The sequence below is a fragment of the Ursus americanus genome, chromosome 22 (genome assembly GCF_024610735.1).
Source record: "Ursus americanus isolate L20-20 chromosome 22, mUrsAme1.1.p, whole genome shotgun sequence".
Taxonomy (NCBI): domain Eukaryota; kingdom Metazoa; phylum Chordata; class Mammalia; order Carnivora; family Ursidae; genus Ursus; species Ursus americanus.
The window spans coordinates 37589150-37610780 of NC_142148.1; the positions used below are offsets into that span (position 1 = coordinate 37589150).

Genomic DNA, 21631 nt, shown 5'->3' on the forward strand with positions numbered 1-21631 from the left:
ATATTGACATTTTAAATATATATACTTTATAATAGCATCAAAAAACTAAGTACCTAGAATAAATCTAATAAAAGATATACACATTTATACTGAAAACCATAAAACACTGCTGAGAAAAAAATGAGTAATATTTATATAAATATACATATTCTATGTTTGTGGGCTGGAATATTTAATATTGTTAAGACATCAATTGTCCACAAATGATTCTGTATACTTAATACAATACCAATCAAAATCCCAGTAGGGTTTTATTACGGACATTGACAAGCTGACTCAAAAATTTAATGAAAATGGCCAAACACCTAGAATAGCCAATATAATCTTAAGGAAAAAAAAAAAAAAGGAAGTTAGAAACCTTATACTACTAGGTATCAAGAATATATAAATATATTAGCATATATAAAGAATATAAAGCTACAGTAATGAAGACAGCATGGCACTGGCAATAAATAGGACAATGGAATAGAATAGAGGGTACAGAAACAAGCCATTGCACATATACTCAGTCACCTGATTTGCCAACACAGTTATGTGAGGAGAACATTGTCCTTTCTATTAACAATGGCAATGAACCATTTGGATATCCATAAGAGGAAAAAAATTAATGTCAACTCCTATCTCACCTGCACTAAAATTAATCTGAGCTTGATAAGAGAGCTAAATGTGAAGGGTAAAAAACAATAGAACTATTAGGGATGCCTGGTGGGCTCGGTCAAGAGAGCATGTGACTCTTGATCTCCAAGTCATGAGTTTAAGCCCTACATTGGGTGTAAAGCTTACTTAAAAAAAAAAACAGAGCTATTAAAAGAAAACAATGGAGATGATCTTCAAAACTTTAGGTAGGCAAAGATTTCTTAAAAAATTTTTTTTAAATAATCATAAAATAAAAGCTTGGTAATTTAAACTACATTAGAATTAAAAACTTCAGTTCATCAGAAGACAGCATTAAAATAGTGAAAAGATGATCCACAGACTAGGAGGAGATATACATAACGGTATCTAACAAAGGATCTTATCTAAAATATATAAAGTATTTGAACAAATCAAGGAAAAAAGATAATTCAATAAAAAAATATACAAAAGACTTTTGAACATACACTGTATAACAAAAATATCTAAATGGCCAATAAGTATATCAAAAGGTTCTCAGTATGGGGCGCCTGGGTGGCACAGCGGTTAAGCGCCTGCCTTCGGCTCAGGGCGTGATCCCGGCGTTGTGGGATCGAGCCCCACGTCAGGCTCCTCTGCTATGAGCCTGCTTCTCCCTCTCCCACTCCCCCTGCTTGTGTTCCCTCTCTCGCTGGCTGTCTCTATCTCTGTCAAATAAATAAATAAAATCTTTAAAAAAAAAAAAGGTTCTCAGTATCATTAGTCACCAGGGAAACTCAAATTAAAACAATAATGCCATTGCACACATACCAAAATGGATGAATTTTATTTTTTTTCAAGATTTTATTCTTTTATTAGAGACAGAGAGCACAAGCAGAGGGAGCAGCACGCAGAGGGAGAGGGAGAAGCAGGCTCCCCACCAAGCAGGGAGCCCGACATGGGGCTCGATCCCAGAACCCTGGGATCATGACCTGAGCTGAAGGCAGACGCTTAACCAACTGAGCCACCGAGGCGCCCCAAAACAGATGATTTTTGAAAAGAATAGCAATACCAAATGTTGGCCCTGATGCAGAATAACTAAAATGCTCATACACTGCTGGTGGGAGTACAGATTGTAACAACTACTTTTGAAAACTGTCCAGCAGTATCAACTAAAGCAGAGCACATTATGTACCTAAACTTATCATCTAGTATAATGTTGAATGGAAGTGATGAGAGTGAACATTGCTGTATTATCCCTGATCTTAAGGATAGGATCTTAATGATAATCTTATCATTCCAAACCTTAAATTTATAACCAAGAGAATTAAGTACATATGTCTATCAAAAGACATGTACAAGAATATTCATTGGAGCAGTCAAAAACTAGAAACTATTCAAATATCCACCAAAAGGAGAATAGATCATTTATTATATATTCATGCTATAAAATACTACTAAGTAATAAGAAAAAATTACTGTGACACAAGACATGGGTCAATCTCACAGGCAGAGTGTTAAGCAAAAAACAAAACAGACAGGCACAGAGGTATATGATTCCACTCATATAATACTCAGGAAAAAGTAAATTAATCTATGGTACCTATAGTCAAAATTAGGGGAGAACAGCAGGAGGAGGGAAAGCAGGAGCAGAGTATAAAGTATGGATTAGGAAGAGGCATAAAGAACCCTTCTGGGATTATGGAAATGGTCTGTTTTTTTGTTGTTGTTGTTTTTTTAAGATTTTATTTATTTATTTTAGAGAAAGAGAGCACACACAAGCAGGGGAGGAAGAGGAATAAGCAGACTCTGTGCTGAGTGCGGAGCGAGGAGTCCAACACGGGGCTAGATCCTGGGACCCTGAGATCATGACCTGAGCTGAAATCAAGAGTCTGATGCTCAACCAACGGAGCCACCCAGGCGCCCTGGAAATGTTCTATATTTTGACATGGAAATGTTTTATATCTTGACCTGGGTAATGGTTTACATAGCTGTATACATTTAAAAATTCATGCAGTTTTATAATTAAAATCTGTGCATTTCATGTATATTTGCTTTAATAAAGGAATTATATAATATTAGATATACCTTATATGTACTGATGTGGGAAAAATCTCTAAAACATCCTATTTTAGAAAAAAGAAAGTTTCATAATAATATGTACATATATTTTTTTAAAAAAACATATGTGTGAAACTGTTTCTATTACATAAAAATATAGGTAAATGCACTGTATTTTACTGGTTAAACCCCTCCAAGGAGAGAAGGATGAGAAGGAAAGATTTGGAAGAGCAATGGTAATTTTTATTTACATCATTTGAATTTTTTAACAAAAAAATATATTATTTGTATATTTCAAATAATCATAAAATTAATAGAATATGCTAATTCGCAGGTTAAATGTCTATAATCTCAAGGAGATGGAGGAGAATGATCAAACTAACAAAGACTTGAACATAAGCTTTTTTACTATTTTCTTTAAAACTTTTCATAGTTAAGATTTCATGTTTTAAATTCAGTAAAAGAAAACAATGTTGTTTTCAACACTATTCCAAGCAAGAATGGTAGACAACACTAGACTGACTCAGTCTTTAGGAGACATCATATGTTCTTCAGAGAATATTCATAGTTCTTCAGAGAATAGAGATAATGTGTTACAATATCCACATACCACTCAGTGCTCCAACAGCTCCAAAATTTAAGGATTTTCCATCCATTATGCTGGCATCACACTCAATTTCACCCAAGAGATTTAGATTAGATCCCATTCCTGCATTTGTAAAAGGAGAATCCTAAGAGATAAAAACAAAAATTAAAATACCATTAGTCTTAAAGAAGATTTAATGTCAATCCTTTATAAACTGTTCCAAAAACTAGAAAGGGAAAGAACACTTCCCAATTCCTTGCACAATACCAGCACTACCCCGATTCCAAAACAAGACAAAGACATCATGAGGAAAGAAAACTACAGGCTAATATATCTTGAGAATATAGACACAAAAATCCTCAAGGAAATGCTAGCAAACCAAATGCAACAAAACATAAACGTCTTATACACCATGAACAAGAGGGATTCCAGCAAAGCAAGTTTGGTTTTAATATGTGAAACTTAATGTGATACACCATGTTAATAAAAAAGAAAATAAACTAAAGAGAAAAAACAGAATCATACCAATAAACACAAAAACAGCATCTGACAAAAACTAACACCCTATCATGAGAAAAGCACTCAACAAACTAGAAATAGAAGTGAACTTCCTTATCATGATAAAGGACATCTACAAAAAGTCCAGAGCAAACATCATAATTAATGGTGAAAAACTGAATGCTATCCCTTATTAAGGGATAATACAGCAATGTTCACTCTCATCACTTCTATTCAACATTATACTGGATATTCTGGACAAAACAATTAGATAAGAAAAGGAAATAATGAGCATCTAGACTGGAAAGAAAAAGTAAAATTATCTCTTAGTAGAAGATGGCATGATCTTGTATACAAAAAGTCCTAAGGATGCCACTAAAAAACTATTAGGACTGATAAGTTCAGCAGAGTTTCAACACACAAGATTAATATACAAAAATCAATTGTTATTTCTACATATTATCAATGAATAATGTGAAGATGAAATTCAGAAAACAATTACACTTACAATAACATCAAAAAGAATAAAATACTTAGGAATAAATTCAACAAAAGAAGTAGGAGACTTATACACTGAAAACTACAAAACATGTTAAGAAAAAATTAAAGAAGACCTAAATAAATGTAAGGACAGCCATGTACATAGATCAAAAGGCTTAATATCTTTAAGATAGCAATACTCTCCAAAATTGATCTGCTTCAACATAATCCCTTACCAAATCCTAGCAACCTTTTTTGCAGAAATTGACAAACTAACCTAAAATTCATAAGGAAATGCAAGGGACTGAGAATCACCAAAACAATCTTCGAAAGAAAAACAAAATCAGAGGGCTCACACTTCTAGGTTTTATAACTTACTACACAACTACAGTAATCAAGACAGTGTGATATAACTAAGGACAGACATAGAGATCAATGCAATAGAACTGAGTGTCCAGATAGAAGCGTATTTATGATCAATTCAACAACAATGCCGGAACAATTCAATAAACAAAAACGGTCTTTTCTATAAGTGGAGCTGAGACAACTGGATATTCAATCCAAGAGAACAAAGTTGGATTCTACCTCAAACCGTATACAAAAATTAACTCCAAGTGGATCAAAGACCTAAATTTAAGAGTTAAAACATTCAAGGAAAACATTGCGGCAAATGTTTATGACCTCAGATAGACAGTGGTTTCCTAGATATGACATTAAAAGCACAAGCAACCAAAGAAAAAACTAGATAAATTGGATGTCATCAAAATTAAAACTTTTGAGTTTCAAAGTACACAATAAAAAAGGTAGAAAAACTCTTAGAATGGGGGCGTAGGGACTGTAAATCATTTATTTCATAAGAAATTTATATACAGGATATATAAAAACTTCCCACAACTCTAATACAAAAACACAATTTTAAAATGGATAAAGGATATGAATGAACATTTCTCCAAAGAAGATATATAAATGGCCAATAAGCACATGAAAAGATGCTCAACATCATTACTCATCAAGGAAAGGCAAATCAAAACCACAGTAACTACTACTTCACACCCACAATTCCACTTACAATAACATCAAAAAGAATCATAAAGACAGGTGTGTTGGCAAGGATATAAAGAAATTAGAACCCTTATACACTGCTGATGGGAATGTAAAATGGTACAGCTACTTTGGAAAACATTGGAAACCCCTCAAAAACTTTAAGTCACCATTTGACCCAACGGTTCCACTTCTAGGTATATACCCAAGAAAAATGAATTGTCTACACAAAACTTGTACCCATAAATTCACAACAGTTTACTTAACTCTCATACGCCAGCACTTCTGGAAACGACTCAAATGCCCACCAACTGATGAATGGGTAAGTAAAACATGGTATATCTATACAATGGAGTATTAATCAGCAATAAAAAGTAATGAAGTACTGACACATGGCAAAATATGGTTGAACCTTAAAAACATAACACTAAATCAAAGAAGCCAGTCACAAAAGATCACACACTAGATGATCCAATTTATATGAAATTTCCAGAAACGCAAATCCATAAAGTAGATTAGTGGTTGCCAAGGGTTGCAGAAGGGGGAATGGGGAGTGACAGCTAATACGTACTGTGTTTCTTTCTGCGGTGATTCAGATGAACTAAAAGTAGATGGTTGTGATGGCTGCAGAATTTTATGAATATACTAAAAACAAGTGAACTGTGTACTATAAAGAGTGAATTTTATGGTATATGAATTATATCTTTAAAAAGATATCATGAAGGGGCACCTGGGTTGCCCAGTTGGTTGAGCATCTGACTCTTGATTTCAGCTCAGGTCATGATCTCAGGATCGTAAGATAGAGACCCACAACGGGCTCCACACTGAGCATGGAGCCTGCTTGAGATTCTCTCCCTCTCCTCTCCTCCTCTCCCCCCTTTTTTCTCTCTTTCTCTCAAATAAATAAAATCTTTTAAAAAAATAAAAAATAAAAAGATACCATGAAGAAAAAAAAGCTTATCTCAGCAGACTACACAGAACATAAAGCCCTGGAATTAGAAGGGCACGCAACATGATGAGCACTGGGTCATAAACAACTAATGAATCATTGAACATTACATCAAAAACTAATCATGTATTATATGTTGACTAATTGAATATAAATTAAAAAAAAAGAAGTCAGCTATGTATTTGAAATCTAAAAGAAAGACACTGCCTTATTTTTCTAATACTGTGAATAAAGTTTTAAAAAATATATACCACTAGTATTGTTATGTCAAGACAATATCATACATGATTTCCAACCACAGATATGGGGGGGAAAAAACTAACAATATAAAATCTTACAATAAAAATAAACATCTTGGGGACAAAGTCCCAGAAGACTTCATTAAAAAAAAGAGAGAGAGAGAGAGAGCCAGGGGTGAAAAGATTAGATTGATGCTCCTTAGAGTCACTGCATAGATGAAAGGCCTACTCCAAAATAACTAAAGGCCATAAAAATGAAAAACTCTACCTCACATTCTAGAAAACTGAGTCAATCCCGAAAAATTACTCTGTTCTAAGGTAAGAAACTAGGGCAAATCTGGATCAACCTATAGATCACCAAATGCTTCATATCATCTACAAATGTCCCCAGTATCCTGTATTACGGCAAGATCCAAGAAAACCAACCACAGCATTAAACCTTCTTAATATGTACCTATAACTACAGCAAAGGGGTCAGGGACTGGAGAACAGGGCTTTTGTCCTAATGCAGTTAAATAACCTAATAGTCCACAGAATTTTAAAAATAAGATCACAGGATGGAAAAAAACAAAAAGGTTATAAATTATATGGAAATGAGTAAACAGGTAATAAATGCTTTGAGCACCCTAAAGGAAATGGCCCATTATGAGACAGAGAAGTTAACAGCAGGCTCCCTGAAGGTAGCCAGGAAGCTAGAAAATTCCAGTGATGGAAATGACGTGAGCAACATGTAGGCAATGGGAAAGTGTCAGAGCCACAGAAGACACATTCAGCAAAAAGGATTTACTGAAGCCAAATCTGAAGATTGAGACGTGCTATTCATCAGAATCCGAACCTGATTAAAAAAACACTGAGAAGCCAGTCAAGATTTCTGTACAAAAGAAAATCAAAATGGATATATTGGTCAAGGAAACAAACTGACACATGTTGTATGAGAAGCAAGGAGAGGAGACTGAAATCAGTGAGACCAAACTGAGGGCTATTTTACAACAGAGGCTTGAAATACTACGTGGCAAGGAAATGACAGTAGTAGGAATAGAAGAAGAGAGAGAGAGAGAAGGGAAAGGATCAGAACTGTGAAACTGGAGAAATAAATAAAACCATGAATAAGAAAAGGCATTTTATAAGATGGGGAAAGAGTATGCATAATTAAGCATAAGGATTTTGAATAAGGCCTTCCAACTTAATATTTCTAGCTAAATCAGTTCATAATTAAATCTTGGGAAAGAGATCACAACCAAAGAAAAATTATGGTTTAAAATAGATAAAGACTGAATTCTTGCCCTGGATCTTTTCATATTTTGAGAACAGAAGAGATTATAAGCAAGTAAATTACCACGTTACAAAGGTTTGGGGTTTTTAGTTTCTGGGGGGGTTTTTTTGTTTGTTTGTTTGTTTTTACTGCATATAACCTCCCTTGCCTAGTTATGTATAACTTCAAAGTATGAAAACGGAACTGAAATGTGAGAAAAATATAAAGCATCTGCCTATATGCAGTAATTCCCAAAATACACATACACAATCATACCAGTGTATACACTATCTCAACAATCTTTGAAATGGAATATATCAGCTAATCAGCACTGCAAAATTTTTAACATAATCCAATTAGAAATCACAAACTGAACAAAGTTATTCTGAAAATGACTACTGCATGATGGTTTAAATTTGACATTTTAAAAATACATAAGAAAAGGTATATAAGAAAATTAAAAGATATCTTAGAAGCAATTTTTTTCAAAAATATTTCTCCTACTTCAAAATATATTAATAATTTCAACTGGCTGGCTCAGTTAGTAGAGTGTGCGACTCCATCTGGGGGTTATAAGTTCGAGCCCCACGTTTGGTACAGAGATTACTTAAAAATTAAAAAAAAATATTAAAAAAAGATATATAGGGGCGCTTGGGTGGCTCAGTCATTAAGCGTTTGCCTTCGGCTCAGGGCGTGATCCCAGGGTTCTGGTATCGAGCCCCACACTGAGCTCCATGCTCCATTGGGAGCCTGCTTCTTCCTCTCCCACGCCCCCTGCTTGTGTTCCCTCTCTAGCTGGCTGTCTCTCTCTCTCTGTCAAATAAATAAATAAAATTTTTTAAAAAATAAAATAAAATAAATTTAAAAAATAAAATAAATTAAATATATATATATTTATAACTTCAAAAGTATATCTACTGAACTTCTGCTTCTAACTACGAAGGCATAATAGTGATTATATTTATCTTCCTAACCAGAAAATCAGGCAAAATACATAACAAATAGATTTCAATCAATAGCCAGCACAGGACTATGATCCTGAAAGAAGAGACACAAATCAGATGCCTCAACTTAATTCCCAGAGATACTTTCCAGGCCAGAGCACAGGGAAGAAAAACCCAGAAGAGAGCCAACATTCTTCTAGAGTTGAGGAGACAAAGTTATGAGTTCAAGGAGGCAAGGACGGCTAGAATATGCAGTACAGGGTACAAAAAGGAAAGGGCTACAGAGGGAAGTCCAGAGATTCACAGTCTTTAACTAAGTATTAGTCTGCATATATTTGTTAGAAACTAACAAGGCTAAAGGAAAAAGCTCTGGAAAACAGTAAGCTGAACAATTTCTGGAGCTCACACAGAGGTAAGAATAAGTCGTCTTTCCATCAGCCAGAGTGAGGCTATCAGGGAAAGTCTCAGAAGGTAATGCCACAAAAATTAGACCAAATTAGCCTTAGAAAGTTTACTCTAGACCGGCACTAACAAAGTTGTAAAGCAAGCCTTAAAAAATCAAAATAATTTCCATGAACAAGTGTCCCAAAACAAAGTTCTACAATAGCCAACTCCCAAAGATATAAAATTCACAACATTTAGTATAAAAACAAAGATGACCAGACATGTAAATAAGCAGAAAACTATGGCCCATAACCAGAAGAAATTACAAACAATGGAAAGAGATCCGGAAATGACACAGATGATAGAATTAGTAAACAATTCCAATGCTAGCTAACAATGTTAAAATAGGTCTCACAAACATATTGTATATGTTCACGTAGGTACAGGAAAACACGAGGGTAAAAAGGAGAGAAAAGGAAACTATAAAAAAATAAGTTGAGCTTTTAAGATGAAAAATTTAATAATCTAAGGTGAAAAACACTGAAACAGAAAAAGCATTTACATTAGGTAAAAATGAAGGAATTTTGAAGTATGGACTTTAGTTAATTAGAATGGGTCAAATCAGGTTCATTAATTGTGAAAAATACATCATTAATATTTACTAATGTAAATGTTATAAAAAGGGGAAATCAGGTGTTAGGTATATGGGAATTCTCTATACTATCTTCTGAATTTTTCTGTAAATCTAAAACTGTTCAAAAATTAAAAGTTTCTTTCAAAAAAATCAACCCACAGCTTGGGAAAAAAATTCTACAAAACATACATAAAGGTAAAGGACCTATATCCAGAATATATAAAAAAAAATCGACAAAACTCAGTAAGACAAATGATCCGAAGTTTTTAATGGCATATGTACTGATTGCAAATAACATATGAAAAGATGCATAACATCATTAGCCACTAGGGAAATGCAAATTAAAACCACTACATAACCTCTAAAATGGCATAAAATAAATAAAATAAAATAAAATAAAATAATAAAATAATAAAATGGCTAACATTAAGAAAACACACAATAGCAAGTATTGGCAAGAATGTGGAACAACCGCAACCCTCATCCATTGCTAGTGAGAATGAAAACAGCAAATAGCTTGGCAGTTTCTTTAATGTTACGCATACACTTACCATAGATCCAGAAATTCTACTCCTGGGTATTTATCCAAGAAAAATGAAAGCATACATCCACATAAAGACTTGAATAGAAATGTTCATATCAGCTTTAAACAGAACAGCCAAAAACTGGAAACAACTCAAATGCCCATCAACTGGTAAATGGATAAGCAAATTATGATGTATCAACACAATGAAATACTACTCAGCTATAAAGGAACAAACCCCTAATATAACCAACAATATGAAGGAATATCAAAAGCATCATGCTAAAAAATGTGAAAGAAGCAACTCACAAAAGACCACATATTATATGATTCTATTTAAATTCTAGAAAAGGCCAAATTATGATAAAAAGCAGACAGTGGTTGCCAGGAGCCACTGAAAGAGATCCCCTGCAGATAGGCATTAAGAGGGAATTTTGGAAGTGATGGAAATGTTATATATCATGATTGTATCAGTGGTTACATGATTGTATACATTTGTCATAACATCAAATTACACACTTAAAATTGGTGAATTTTAAAAAACATTAAAATAATTTTAAAAATAATAATAATAATGAAATTGGTGAATTTTGTTGTATACAAATTATACTTTGATAAAACTGACAAAAAAGAAGTGTACCTCTCACTTGATATAAACTAATCACCTATATGCTAACTTTCCCCTTATAAAATATATACTTAAGTTTTTTTAAATGGTCACTTGTTGATTTTCTGACCTGAATCATTTTGTACAACTAGAAATCATTATGTCCAATTAGTAACAAGCAATCCTAAAATCTGTCAGACCCTGTTACTCTCATGCTCAAAAACTTACAGTGGTTTCCCATAATACTTAGAATAAAATCTAAAGTCCTAATTTCCACTGTTTACCAGGCCCTACATGATCTGGCCCCTCTCTCCCTCACACATCCTATGTACCAACCACACTGACTTCCTTGCAATTCCATGAGCACACAGAACATTCCCACCTCAGGGCTCTTCCATTTGTTCATGTACCCCTTTGAAATGCTGAGTTTAGTGAGTGACTCTAGTAGGAGAAAAAGGCAATAAATAAAGACTGTGCATGTGTGTGTGTGTGTGTGTGTGTGTGTGTGTGTGTGTGTGTGGAAACACACATATACAAATATGTATAAATAGCTGATGTCCCATAGTGATAAGTGTTATCAAGAAGAATAAAGTGGAATAAGAAGGGATAATAGGGTATTTTTCCCTCTAACCAAAAACTCCCTTCCCCAACACCTTCACATGGGTTTCTCCTCCATTTCATTTAGGTCTCTGCTGAAACTGGTATCAGAGGCCCTCCCCTGGGGTGCCTGGGTGGCTCAGTGGTTAAGCGTCTGCCTTCAGCTCAGGTCATGATCCCAGTGTTCTGAGATCATGCCCCGCATCGGGCTCCCCCCTCAGCAGGAAGCCTGCTCTTCCCTCCCCCACTCCCCCTGCTTGTGTTCCCTCTCACGCTGCCTCTCTCTGACAAATAAATAAATAAAATCTTAAAAAAAAAAAAAAAAAAGAGGCCCACCCCTCACTGAGTTATTAGCATTTCACCAACTCTCCCGACAATTTTTTTTTCCTCTTACTATTTTATGCTTCTTTATGGCACCTTTCACTACCTGACATTATATGTACTTTTTGTTTGTCTAATTCTCTCTATAGAATGCTAAGCCCCATAAGTACAGTAATTTGTGTTTTTGGGTGTTGTATCCTGGTATCTAACATAATGTTTGACACTTAGTAGGTACTCAATAAATATATGTAGAATGAATGAACAGGAGTTAATTACTAGATATAAATTGAATAATTGATCATTGTGAACTGTAACCCCTTACGCTGATGCTTATTGATTCTTACAAGTTACTCTTATAGAGAAATGCCAGAATAATGTACAGAGTATTAAGAATCCAATCTTTTCACAATTAAAACAAGAGAAATGAAAAAAACTCAAGCAATAGCATTTTCACCTTCTAAAAGATGAAATTTTAAAAGCAAAATATTTTTTAAGCTTACCCATAACTTTCACAGGAGACAAAATTTTTACAAAGTAAGATCCCTCTGACTGCTTGACCCAGCAAAGAGAGGGTGGGAAGGCCAAGAATGAAAGTCAGGAGCTACGTCCCCATCAGGATATGTAAACCCTTTCCTATTAACAAAATTTGGAAACACCAAGCCAAGGCAAAGATCTGCAAAACATTACTCTTTCACCATAAACCATAACCTGTATTACCCATTTAATGTCCTTTGCTGAAAGCATAAAATAAAATAAGAACTGTTTGCAAGCCTATAGGGTATACTGTACCTCTGGGGATCTACTATGAGACCTCTATTAACAGCTCTTACAGATGCAAACAATTTAGTTTTCAAATGTTGTACAAAAACTAAACTGGCACATTATAAAATCATTTTTATATAAAATTATTTATGTTTGTCCAATTTCTAATCTTCCTTTAAGAAGTTAGACATTTACAGGAAATTACTAATATGTTAGTACTCATACCCTGCTACTCTAGTGCAAATAAACACATAATTAGATGAATAAAATATAGTAGAATGAAACTATGTGACAATATGGTTTCTTATTCAAAGTAAGTATGCTAAGATATCAGAATTATTTTAATTATTGCCCTCATTAAGAAGCACATAGCTTTATTAACCTTAAGCTGATGAGAAAGAGGGAAAAAACAAACAGCTTCTAAAACAAACTATTTGTTGAATTTTTCTTAAACAGAGTAATAAAAACAGGATGTATACCCCATGTTGTTACAGTCTTTTTCAAACTAACACTGGTAAAACCTGTGCAGTACACCAATCCTGATACTATCCTAAGAATTACAAATTCCCTGGTATTTTATCATCAATTCTCATTACTTACAGGATGAATAGAGATCAGTGAAAATGTGTTACCAAAAAATCATTTGGGGACTTTTTCTTTGTTTAGCAGCTAATTAAGGTCAAACTTTCGAGAACTGGATTACTGAAAGATTTCCAATTTAGATTCCTCTGTGGTAGTGTAGGTTAAGTTTCATTCATTCAACAAATATTTATTGGACACCTATGTGCCAGGCAAACCTTTTCTGTAAAGCACCAGATATACTATATAGTTCAGGCTTTGTGGGCCACACAGGCAATTCCACAACTACTCAACTCTGCCTTTATAGCATGAAGGCAGCCAGAGAAAATATGAAAAGGAGTAAGCATGGCTTTGTTCCAATAAAACTTCATTTATAAACACAGAAATTTAAATTTCATATAATTTTCTGGTGTCACGAAACATTATTCCTCTTTTGACTTTTTTTCCAATCATTTAAAAAAGTAAAAACCGTTTTTAGCTTGCAGACCATTCAAAAACAGGCAGCAGTCCAGATTTGGCTTTTAGGCCATAGTTTGTAAATTCATGATGTAAACCGTGGGGATACAGCAAAACAGAAAAATATCCTTCCTACACGGAGCCTCCATTCTAGCTAAGGGAAACAGACAATAAGAAATTAAATAAATTAGATGGTATATTACACAGCAGTAAACATGATGGAGAAAAATGAAACAGGCCAGGAGACAGAAGGTACTGGGCATGGCCAGAGGGCTATAATGAGGAGACAAAAAAACTACAGGGGCAGTTACAATTGATTTTTCCTTTCAAGTCTTTATTTTGACATAATTTCAGACTTGCAATAGTACTATAGTATCTAGAACATATTAAGAACTCCTAATAATCAAAAAACAACCCAATTCAAAAATGGCCAAAGGACTTGAATGAATAGATATCAACAGACATTTCTCTGAAGAAGACAGAAAATGGTCAACAGGTACATGAAAGGATGTTCAACATCATTAATCATTAGAAAATAAAAATCATAACCACAGTGACGTACCACCTCACACCTATGAGGATGGCTATAAACACAAAGACGAAAAAGAGCAAGTGCTGGCAAGAATGTAGAGAAACTACACACTGCTACTGGTAATATAAAATGGGTCAGCTGCTGTGGAAATAGTTTGATGATCCCACAAAAAGTTAAAACACAGTTAGCATGACCTACCAATTTGGTACTCAAACAAATACATGTACAGGAATGTTCACAGCAACACTTTTCACAATTGTGAAAAAGTAGAAACAACTCAGATGTCTGTCAACAGAGGAAGGGATAAACAAATTGTGGGATAATCATGAACAATGTTGAATAGTACTCTATAAAAAGGAATGACATTCTGATCCATGCTATAATATGAATGAACCTTAAAAACATTATGCTATGTGAAAGAAGTCAGACACAAAAGATCACATGTTGTATGATTCCATTTATATGAAATACCCAGTACAGGTTAATCCATAGAGACAGAAAGCAAATTGCTGGTTGCCATGGGGCTAGGAGAGGAGGGAATGGAAAGCAACTGCTTAATAGGTACAGGGTTCCCTTTGGGGAGATTAAAATGTTTCTGGAACAAGACAGAAGGTGGAAGTGGTACAAAATTATGAATGTTTGAATGCTACTGAATTACTTTAAAATGAGTAATTTGTATTCTATGAATTCCACCTCAATTAACAACCAAAAAAAGCAGACACAAAAGACTAACATACAGCATGATTCCATTTCACACCAGGCTTTACCCCAGAGTGATAGTAAAGGGGCATAAGTAGCCTTCTGGAGGGCTACAAATGTTGTGTTTCCTTATCTGGGTGCTGGTTCTGAGGCTATATTCACTCTGAGAAATTCAAGGAGCTATCCCTTACAATAAATGTGTATATTTTTCTACATGTATACTACGCTTCATTAAAAAGTTTTGAAACTATAACATATACTTCTGAAAACAAAAGATTAACTGCAATTTTTTTAAACTGTTACCATTGTGGGGTAAAGGATCCAAGAAATCTCTCTGCATTATTTCTTACAACAGCATGTGAATCTACAATTATCTCAAAATAAAAAGTTTTTTAAAAAAGAATCAGAAAATTAGAATTTTCAGATTCCAATTCCCAAAAATTCTGATTTAGGTCATCTGAGGTAAAGACAGAAAAACTTTTTTTTTTTTTTTTAACATAAGCTACCTTAAGTAATTCTAATCCAGGTGGACCACGACCCTCACCTTGAGAAACTCCAACCTAAATGAACTCCATAAGCTACTTAACTTCACTTTCTCTGTGAACCCCACCTAGAGGAGGCTTTTAAAGGCATCTATCAGCAATAGGGGCACCTGGGTGGCTTAGGTGGTTAAGTGTCTGCCTTCGGCTCCGGTCAGGATCTCAGGGTCCTGGAATCAAGCCCCACATCAGGCTCCTTGCTCAGCGGGGAATCTGCTTCTCCCTCTCCCTCTGCCCCTCCCCTGCCCATGCTCTCTCTCTCACACACACTCCCTCTCTCTTTCAAATAAATAAATAAAATCTTTTTTAAAAATTAAAAAAATAAAGGCATCTATCAGCCACAGCATGGAAGAGGTAGAAAGCAAGAAAGCACAAATGAACTATGAGAGGCTACAAAAGCTAACCACTTTGGGTGCCAAGATTTAACTTTTACCGAAGAAAAATTAGATGAATTGGAAAAAGATTAATAAAATGAGAGAATTACTGAAAAGGACATACAAAGCTTTCTGGGTAATCATCACAGATGCAGCCACAAATATTATGTGCAAATCAACAACTTTTCGAAGTATGTTTTCCATTACAAAGTAGTGGGATCAAGATAAGATAAATGATGTTGGAAGCTAAATTAGCTTAGCAAGACAAAGTTTGGAAATCAGTGCAATATGCTTGTACTTATGGTCATTTCTGGTACATTCTTCGCCACAAACACTGAAAATAATATTTTACTCCTGAGACAAGAAGTAAATAAAGGAACAATTTAGTTCAAGCTCAGTTGGGTCATACAGAATTTTGATCTGCTTTAGCTCCAGCTCTAAACTCTTTGGAGTGAGATACTTTGGATCTCGTTCAAACTGCTTCAATGGGAAATTTTTTGAAAAGTCTTCAGTTTGATTTGAAGTTCATTTTCAAAATAATAAGTTAATATTTCAGTCCAATTATAATTGCAAAAAATTAAATCAAAGCTCATTCCAGTTTTACTCTTACTTTTGGTAGAAATTCCTGTTAAACTATCAATTCACTTTCTCAGCCCTTTCATCACGACAAAAGTTGATATATCTGTCCAAGCCTTATTTTCAGCTTTACCTTGAACTGAAATATAGTCTTAATTACAAAGTCTCCTATAGTCAAAAGTGGCAGCTGTCACTCAGCCCTAGCAGACTGCAGCCCTGAGAGAATGCATGCCCCATGTGGCCAGGTCTCATTTTTTTCAGGAGAAGTTCAAAATCCAGATTTTTTAGTCTCCTAATTTTTAAATGTTGGCAACAAATTCCAATTTTTAAGAACTAGTCTACGGGCCAATCAACACATATCTGTGGACTGTCTCTTCTGCAACCACTGGCCCAAGAGTTAATAAGGTATCAAGCTTCTGATGCAAAATCTGAGCTTTGCTAAGTCTTCAGTGTAAACTGAATATACAATACAGATTTCAGGCAAAGGAGCTCTTTGACACAAATGCCAGTCCAAACAACAAATCATGATTTCATTCTCATGCTTAGTTGAATACTTAAAATACTGAATATTCTTCCTTCTTGCTACTTAAACAAGAAGAATAAATACAGAAGTAAGCCATCTAACCTGCCCTGCAGTCTAACTACCATGTGTCAACACACTTTACTAAGAAGAGCCAGAGTAGTGGCCAGAAATGCCACATATCTTCTGATTGTGACAACTGGAATTTATAATACTTTTTTGCTTTTACAAATGAGTCAGATAAGCTTTCTCCCCAGAATCCACAAAAAGAATGATGAATCATGGTATTTTTCTCAAGACTATCTTGATCACTATTAGTCAATTTCATCTACAACTTTATCTAATGGTGAACTGCCATTATCAAAATGATAAAACATGATACTCTCTTTGGGGCTAGTAGTTTGGAGCAGAAAAACTCAAAAAAGAAAACACAGACACACACACATAAAATTTACACAGTTACATGGGGGGGAGGCGGTGGTATCAATATTCAGGTAACGTAAAAAATGACAAAGAGAATCAGGTAAAATAATTAAAGGATAGTAAGACTCTATCTATAAATTAGATAGCAGACCCCACATAGTTTTATAAAAGTTGGCTCTCATCTCAGTGTGAACTGTAGTGATTTCAAGATCAAAGCAATAGGCACATAAAATCAAACAGGTATTAAATTGGAAGAAATTATAGCATTCAGATGGGCAATATTTATAGAAAAATTCTTGGGTAAACAAAGAAACTGTAACAAGGTAACCAACCCAGAAATCCACTCAAGTACCTTGCCTATGAAATCAAAATTAGCTTACCCAAGCCTTGCCCTTCCCCTACCCACCCTCCGCAACTTGCCCAATCACCATTTCTCTGCACCTCTTTCAGGATATAGGGGATGGGCTTAAAAGCTGTAAATCTACCAATTATACTGCCTTTTGTCCAGTTATGAAAAAAAAAACCACTCTGTGAAAAGAAGGTAAAACTATGCTAAAACTTTTTTTTTATTACTAATTAATTTTATTTAACTGTGTACCTTGTTTTGAGTAACTGAAAAACGTGGACAATCACAGAGATCTGCCACATGGAAATTACAAGATTATGGATTCATCCTAATGTTTGATACAATACTGACCTAAAAGGCAGAATTTTCACAACTGGAGCTAATTAGAGGACATGGTATTCGTTATCACGGGGCTACAGAAACAAGGACAGAAAGAAGCTAGACAGAACATTCGATTTAATATCCAGTAGGCAAGTAGTTGTTAATTCCTTAAAAGACCTCCAGGCAAGTGATAGCCATGTGATAAAAGAATGTTGTGTCCAAAAAATATGAGAAACATGCAGCTCCCAACATAGCACAGGGCAATTTACCATTATAAATATTCTTAGTTAATGCTTGTGTATGGAAACCAGAAGGTAATTGCAAATTCATTTTCAGGTCACTGAAAATAAAACCCAGAAAACCTATCTTCACTCATGTGTTGAAAACAAAGGTGCATGAGATTATTTCTGTAGTGATGCTGCCTTTTCTTAGAATTATTCTCTAAAACAGGGTATGTAAGAATACTTTCACCCAAATACCAGCCAATTAAAAACAATCAAGACACACTTGACTGATAAACACTATTGTTTATGGTAGGTTTTCTAGCCGATTAACATGACATTAATAAAGACCAGAAAGTTTAAGAATTAATGACTCTAACCAATAAGTTTCAGCAGCAGTTAGCCAGAAAACATTTTTACAAGGCCCAAATGAAGTATCTTTCATTCATTAATACAGAACCACAGGGCATACTTAGACATCAGAGGCTCAATGATCTAAAAAGAGTTCCTAGGGAAACAAAAAATTTTCCATTTTCATTCTGTAGCTGCTCCTTAACGACAGGAAGTATTCTTTCTTTTTCTGGCATTCTCTTTTCTCTCTACCTCAGGACATATTTACAGATGCACTGGCTGCTTTACAGACATGCTAAAAGTTCTTGCTGTGGTTGATCAAAGTTGGAATGCCTGAGGAAATTACTCAACTTAGACAGCCCGGAATTATATCTAGCCAAATAGTTACAGTGCTCTACTATTAACATGTGTTAAAGTAATATTTTAGCTATCCTGGATGTAAGCTGAGAGAACGTTTGTTTGCATCACACCCTGCGAACATTTGAGTCAAATATGTTACGCTGAATATCCAGTGTTAGTATCTGGGACGGTTCATTTTTTTAACTATGGAATAACACAAAAGACAACATATTTTATGTTGGCGGGAAAAAAAAAAAACCTCACATACAACAGCACATGTATTAGGAACTAAGACTTTTATGATCTTCATGAAACATCCAAACTCTTCTAGAAATGTCAGAATAAATGCAACAAATGTTGATACTTGCTCATTACAGCATTTGTTGATCTGGCATACAATATTCTGTCAAAAAATGGAAGCATATTTTTCTCCAATTTATTACAAAAAATATTTTTAATAAAAAAACACTGCAACTATGTACTCACCTCCTTTCTATTACTAACCCGCCTAATTTGCAAATAAACATATAACATAATTAAGCAGAAAAAGGACACCACAGCAGTTTATTTTCATAGTTTTTTTTAATTGAAAGCCACAGAATTGCAGTACAAAGAGTTACTTGTCAAACATAACACAAATCTCTAAAATAAAATACTGGCTCCAATAGACTTGCACATCTGAAATAGTTTTAAACTTTGTTTTAGTTGGATTCTTTACGATGTCTAGGAAGAGGTTAGCACACACAGTACCTGAAATTGTCCTTTCCACATGAGCTACAATAGAAAAGACAAATGTAGCTGTTTCTCTAGTAGAGCTAAATTTGGCATCCACTTACACTGCCCTTCAACCTAAATAATTACACCTTTTAACCATGTTGACAATAATATGGAAATATCACTCAGAAAGAACCTTACAGACCATGGGATCACAATAACTTAAACCATCCTTCTATCAAATGTGAGATGAGGAAATGGTCTGAATTGGAGGGGAGAAGGGGTATTACTGACTTATAAGTAATAACTTATAATGCTTCTTTTTATTAAAAAGACTTCAACACACCAGAAAATGTTAACATCTGCACATACTCCAAGAAAAGAAAACATAAATAAGTTCCTCACCCTGGATTTTCTAAGAAGCCTAACAAGTGTTAACAGTACTAATGTCCTATGTTCTAGCATAAGCATGTCATGAACTGCCAGGAAATGGGTGTACCACGCAGGAGGCTAGTCCGTAAGTGAGAATGACAACCAGTAAAAACTTCCTGGCAGTGGGAATGACCAAAGAACTTTCATCAACTGGGATGCCTAGATTTCAATTTTAAGTTGTTTGCTCTGCTACAGTGAGATGCAATTCTACATTATTCTAACATCTAGGTAAAGCCTACTACACACGTAAGAACTAGAAGGAGACAGACAGAGATGGACAGACAGAGAGAATATGAATGAAAGAAAACTGAAGCAATATTTTGTCCTGCTTTGGAGCAGGAATTAGGATGTGACCTTGATGGGATTCCTAAGAATCATGTAACTTAAGTCTCTTCCTCATTCCTTTCCAGATTCTAAATAAAGGCCTGGGTCTGGAAAAATGGGCAAAAACTTAAAAATCAGAGGGCAGTCTTTCAGATTGACCTTCATATCAGCCTGTGATTTTGCGCAACACAGAAAAAGCTTCTTAGCCCAGAAATTACAAAAAAAGGGAGGGGGGACAATAAAAACAAAAAAACAGATGTTTGATTATTAAGTTGATGCCGCAGATGCACACACACAAAATGATTCAGTAATCACAACGCTACAAACCTAAGGGCCAATGAATCTAATCTCCCTACTAATACAGGACTCAATTCTTAAGTCTAAGTTGCTTCCACACAGCCAAAACACAGATTACCACCGATTCCACCATACTCCCAAATGTAGCTTTAAATAGCTCAACACTGAATTCCAAAATGTAGTATACTCTTGGAGAGTAACAATTCCAAGAGCAAAATGAGGGTTCACATATAAAACTACATGCTCCTCAGGAACTGCTAAGTCTGGTCTTAGACCATACCTTCTACTAGATTCAGCCAAGATGAATACATCTGATAAGGTCCACACAACCCATCAAGAAATGGCTAGAAAAAAGTGAAAAATGTTTCATGTTCCCATCAGTACAAAGTAAAACATAATAAGCTCTGTACTTCAGTGTTTTGATTTGATCAAAAACTAATACACAGTTGTGATGCAGTGTAAAATTAAATCAGAATGTAATAATTGATTCAGTTTTCTTTTTATTCTAAAAAAATTTAAAGGAAAAAAAAAATCATTGCTTTTCCATGAAGCAGGTACTTTGTGCTAGAAAGCACATTTATTTTCTAGGGTCCTAGAAAAAGAACAGATGTACCTACTGTGTAAACACATACAGTAAGTTACAAGTTGCCCCTTAGTACTAAAGGCATGAACCAGCATCAGTACTCAAAAGTGTTTTAAAAAGAGTGTAACTTACTTTTACTGTCCCAGGCTAACTGGGCTCGACATGTCTGGTGCTTCTTTGTCTGCACATGGCCACCCACAGCCTGTCTTCTAATTAAATCAATGCTCTAGCAGCAGAACAAGCAAACAAGTTGCCTCCCATCTGCGTACATCTCTTCAGGACACATTTCCCTTGGTCAGAAGGTGGAAATTCTTGGGAGAGGTGATTTTCTCTGCCTCTTCACAAGAAGAACATGGATACTTGGCTGGATGCAACTCCATGAAGTGTAACTGTGTATGTACACCTCAAAAAATAAAACAAAAAAAAATGCAGAGAAACATAAAGACTCTATAAACAGCTGGAATACACAGAAATACTGAAGCACCACTGGAAATAATGCTAAACAGACAGGCAAAATGGGGTCTTTGACTGAAATA

At 34.8% G+C, this 21631-nt stretch overlaps 1 protein-coding gene across 3 annotated transcripts in view; it reads right to left on the bottom strand.

The window, feature by feature from the left end:
- The window catches only part of TASP1 (taspase 1), a 253304-nt gene that overhangs the window by 212485 nt on the left and 19188 nt on the right, over positions 1 to 21631 (bottom strand). For 2 of the 3 annotated variants that reach the window (XR_006781747.2, XM_045809190.2), the window contains exon 5: positions 3263 to 3383. Coding sequence is in view for 2 of the 3 variants with exons in the window: in XM_045809190.2 (XP_045665146.1) it covers positions 3263 to 3383 (121 nt within the window). In the remaining variant the exon portion in view is untranslated. Of the gene's footprint in view, positions 1 to 3262; positions 3384 to 21227; positions 21499 to 21631 lie in introns of all 3 variants that reach the window. The other variant, XM_045809201.2, reaches the window with a different exon arrangement.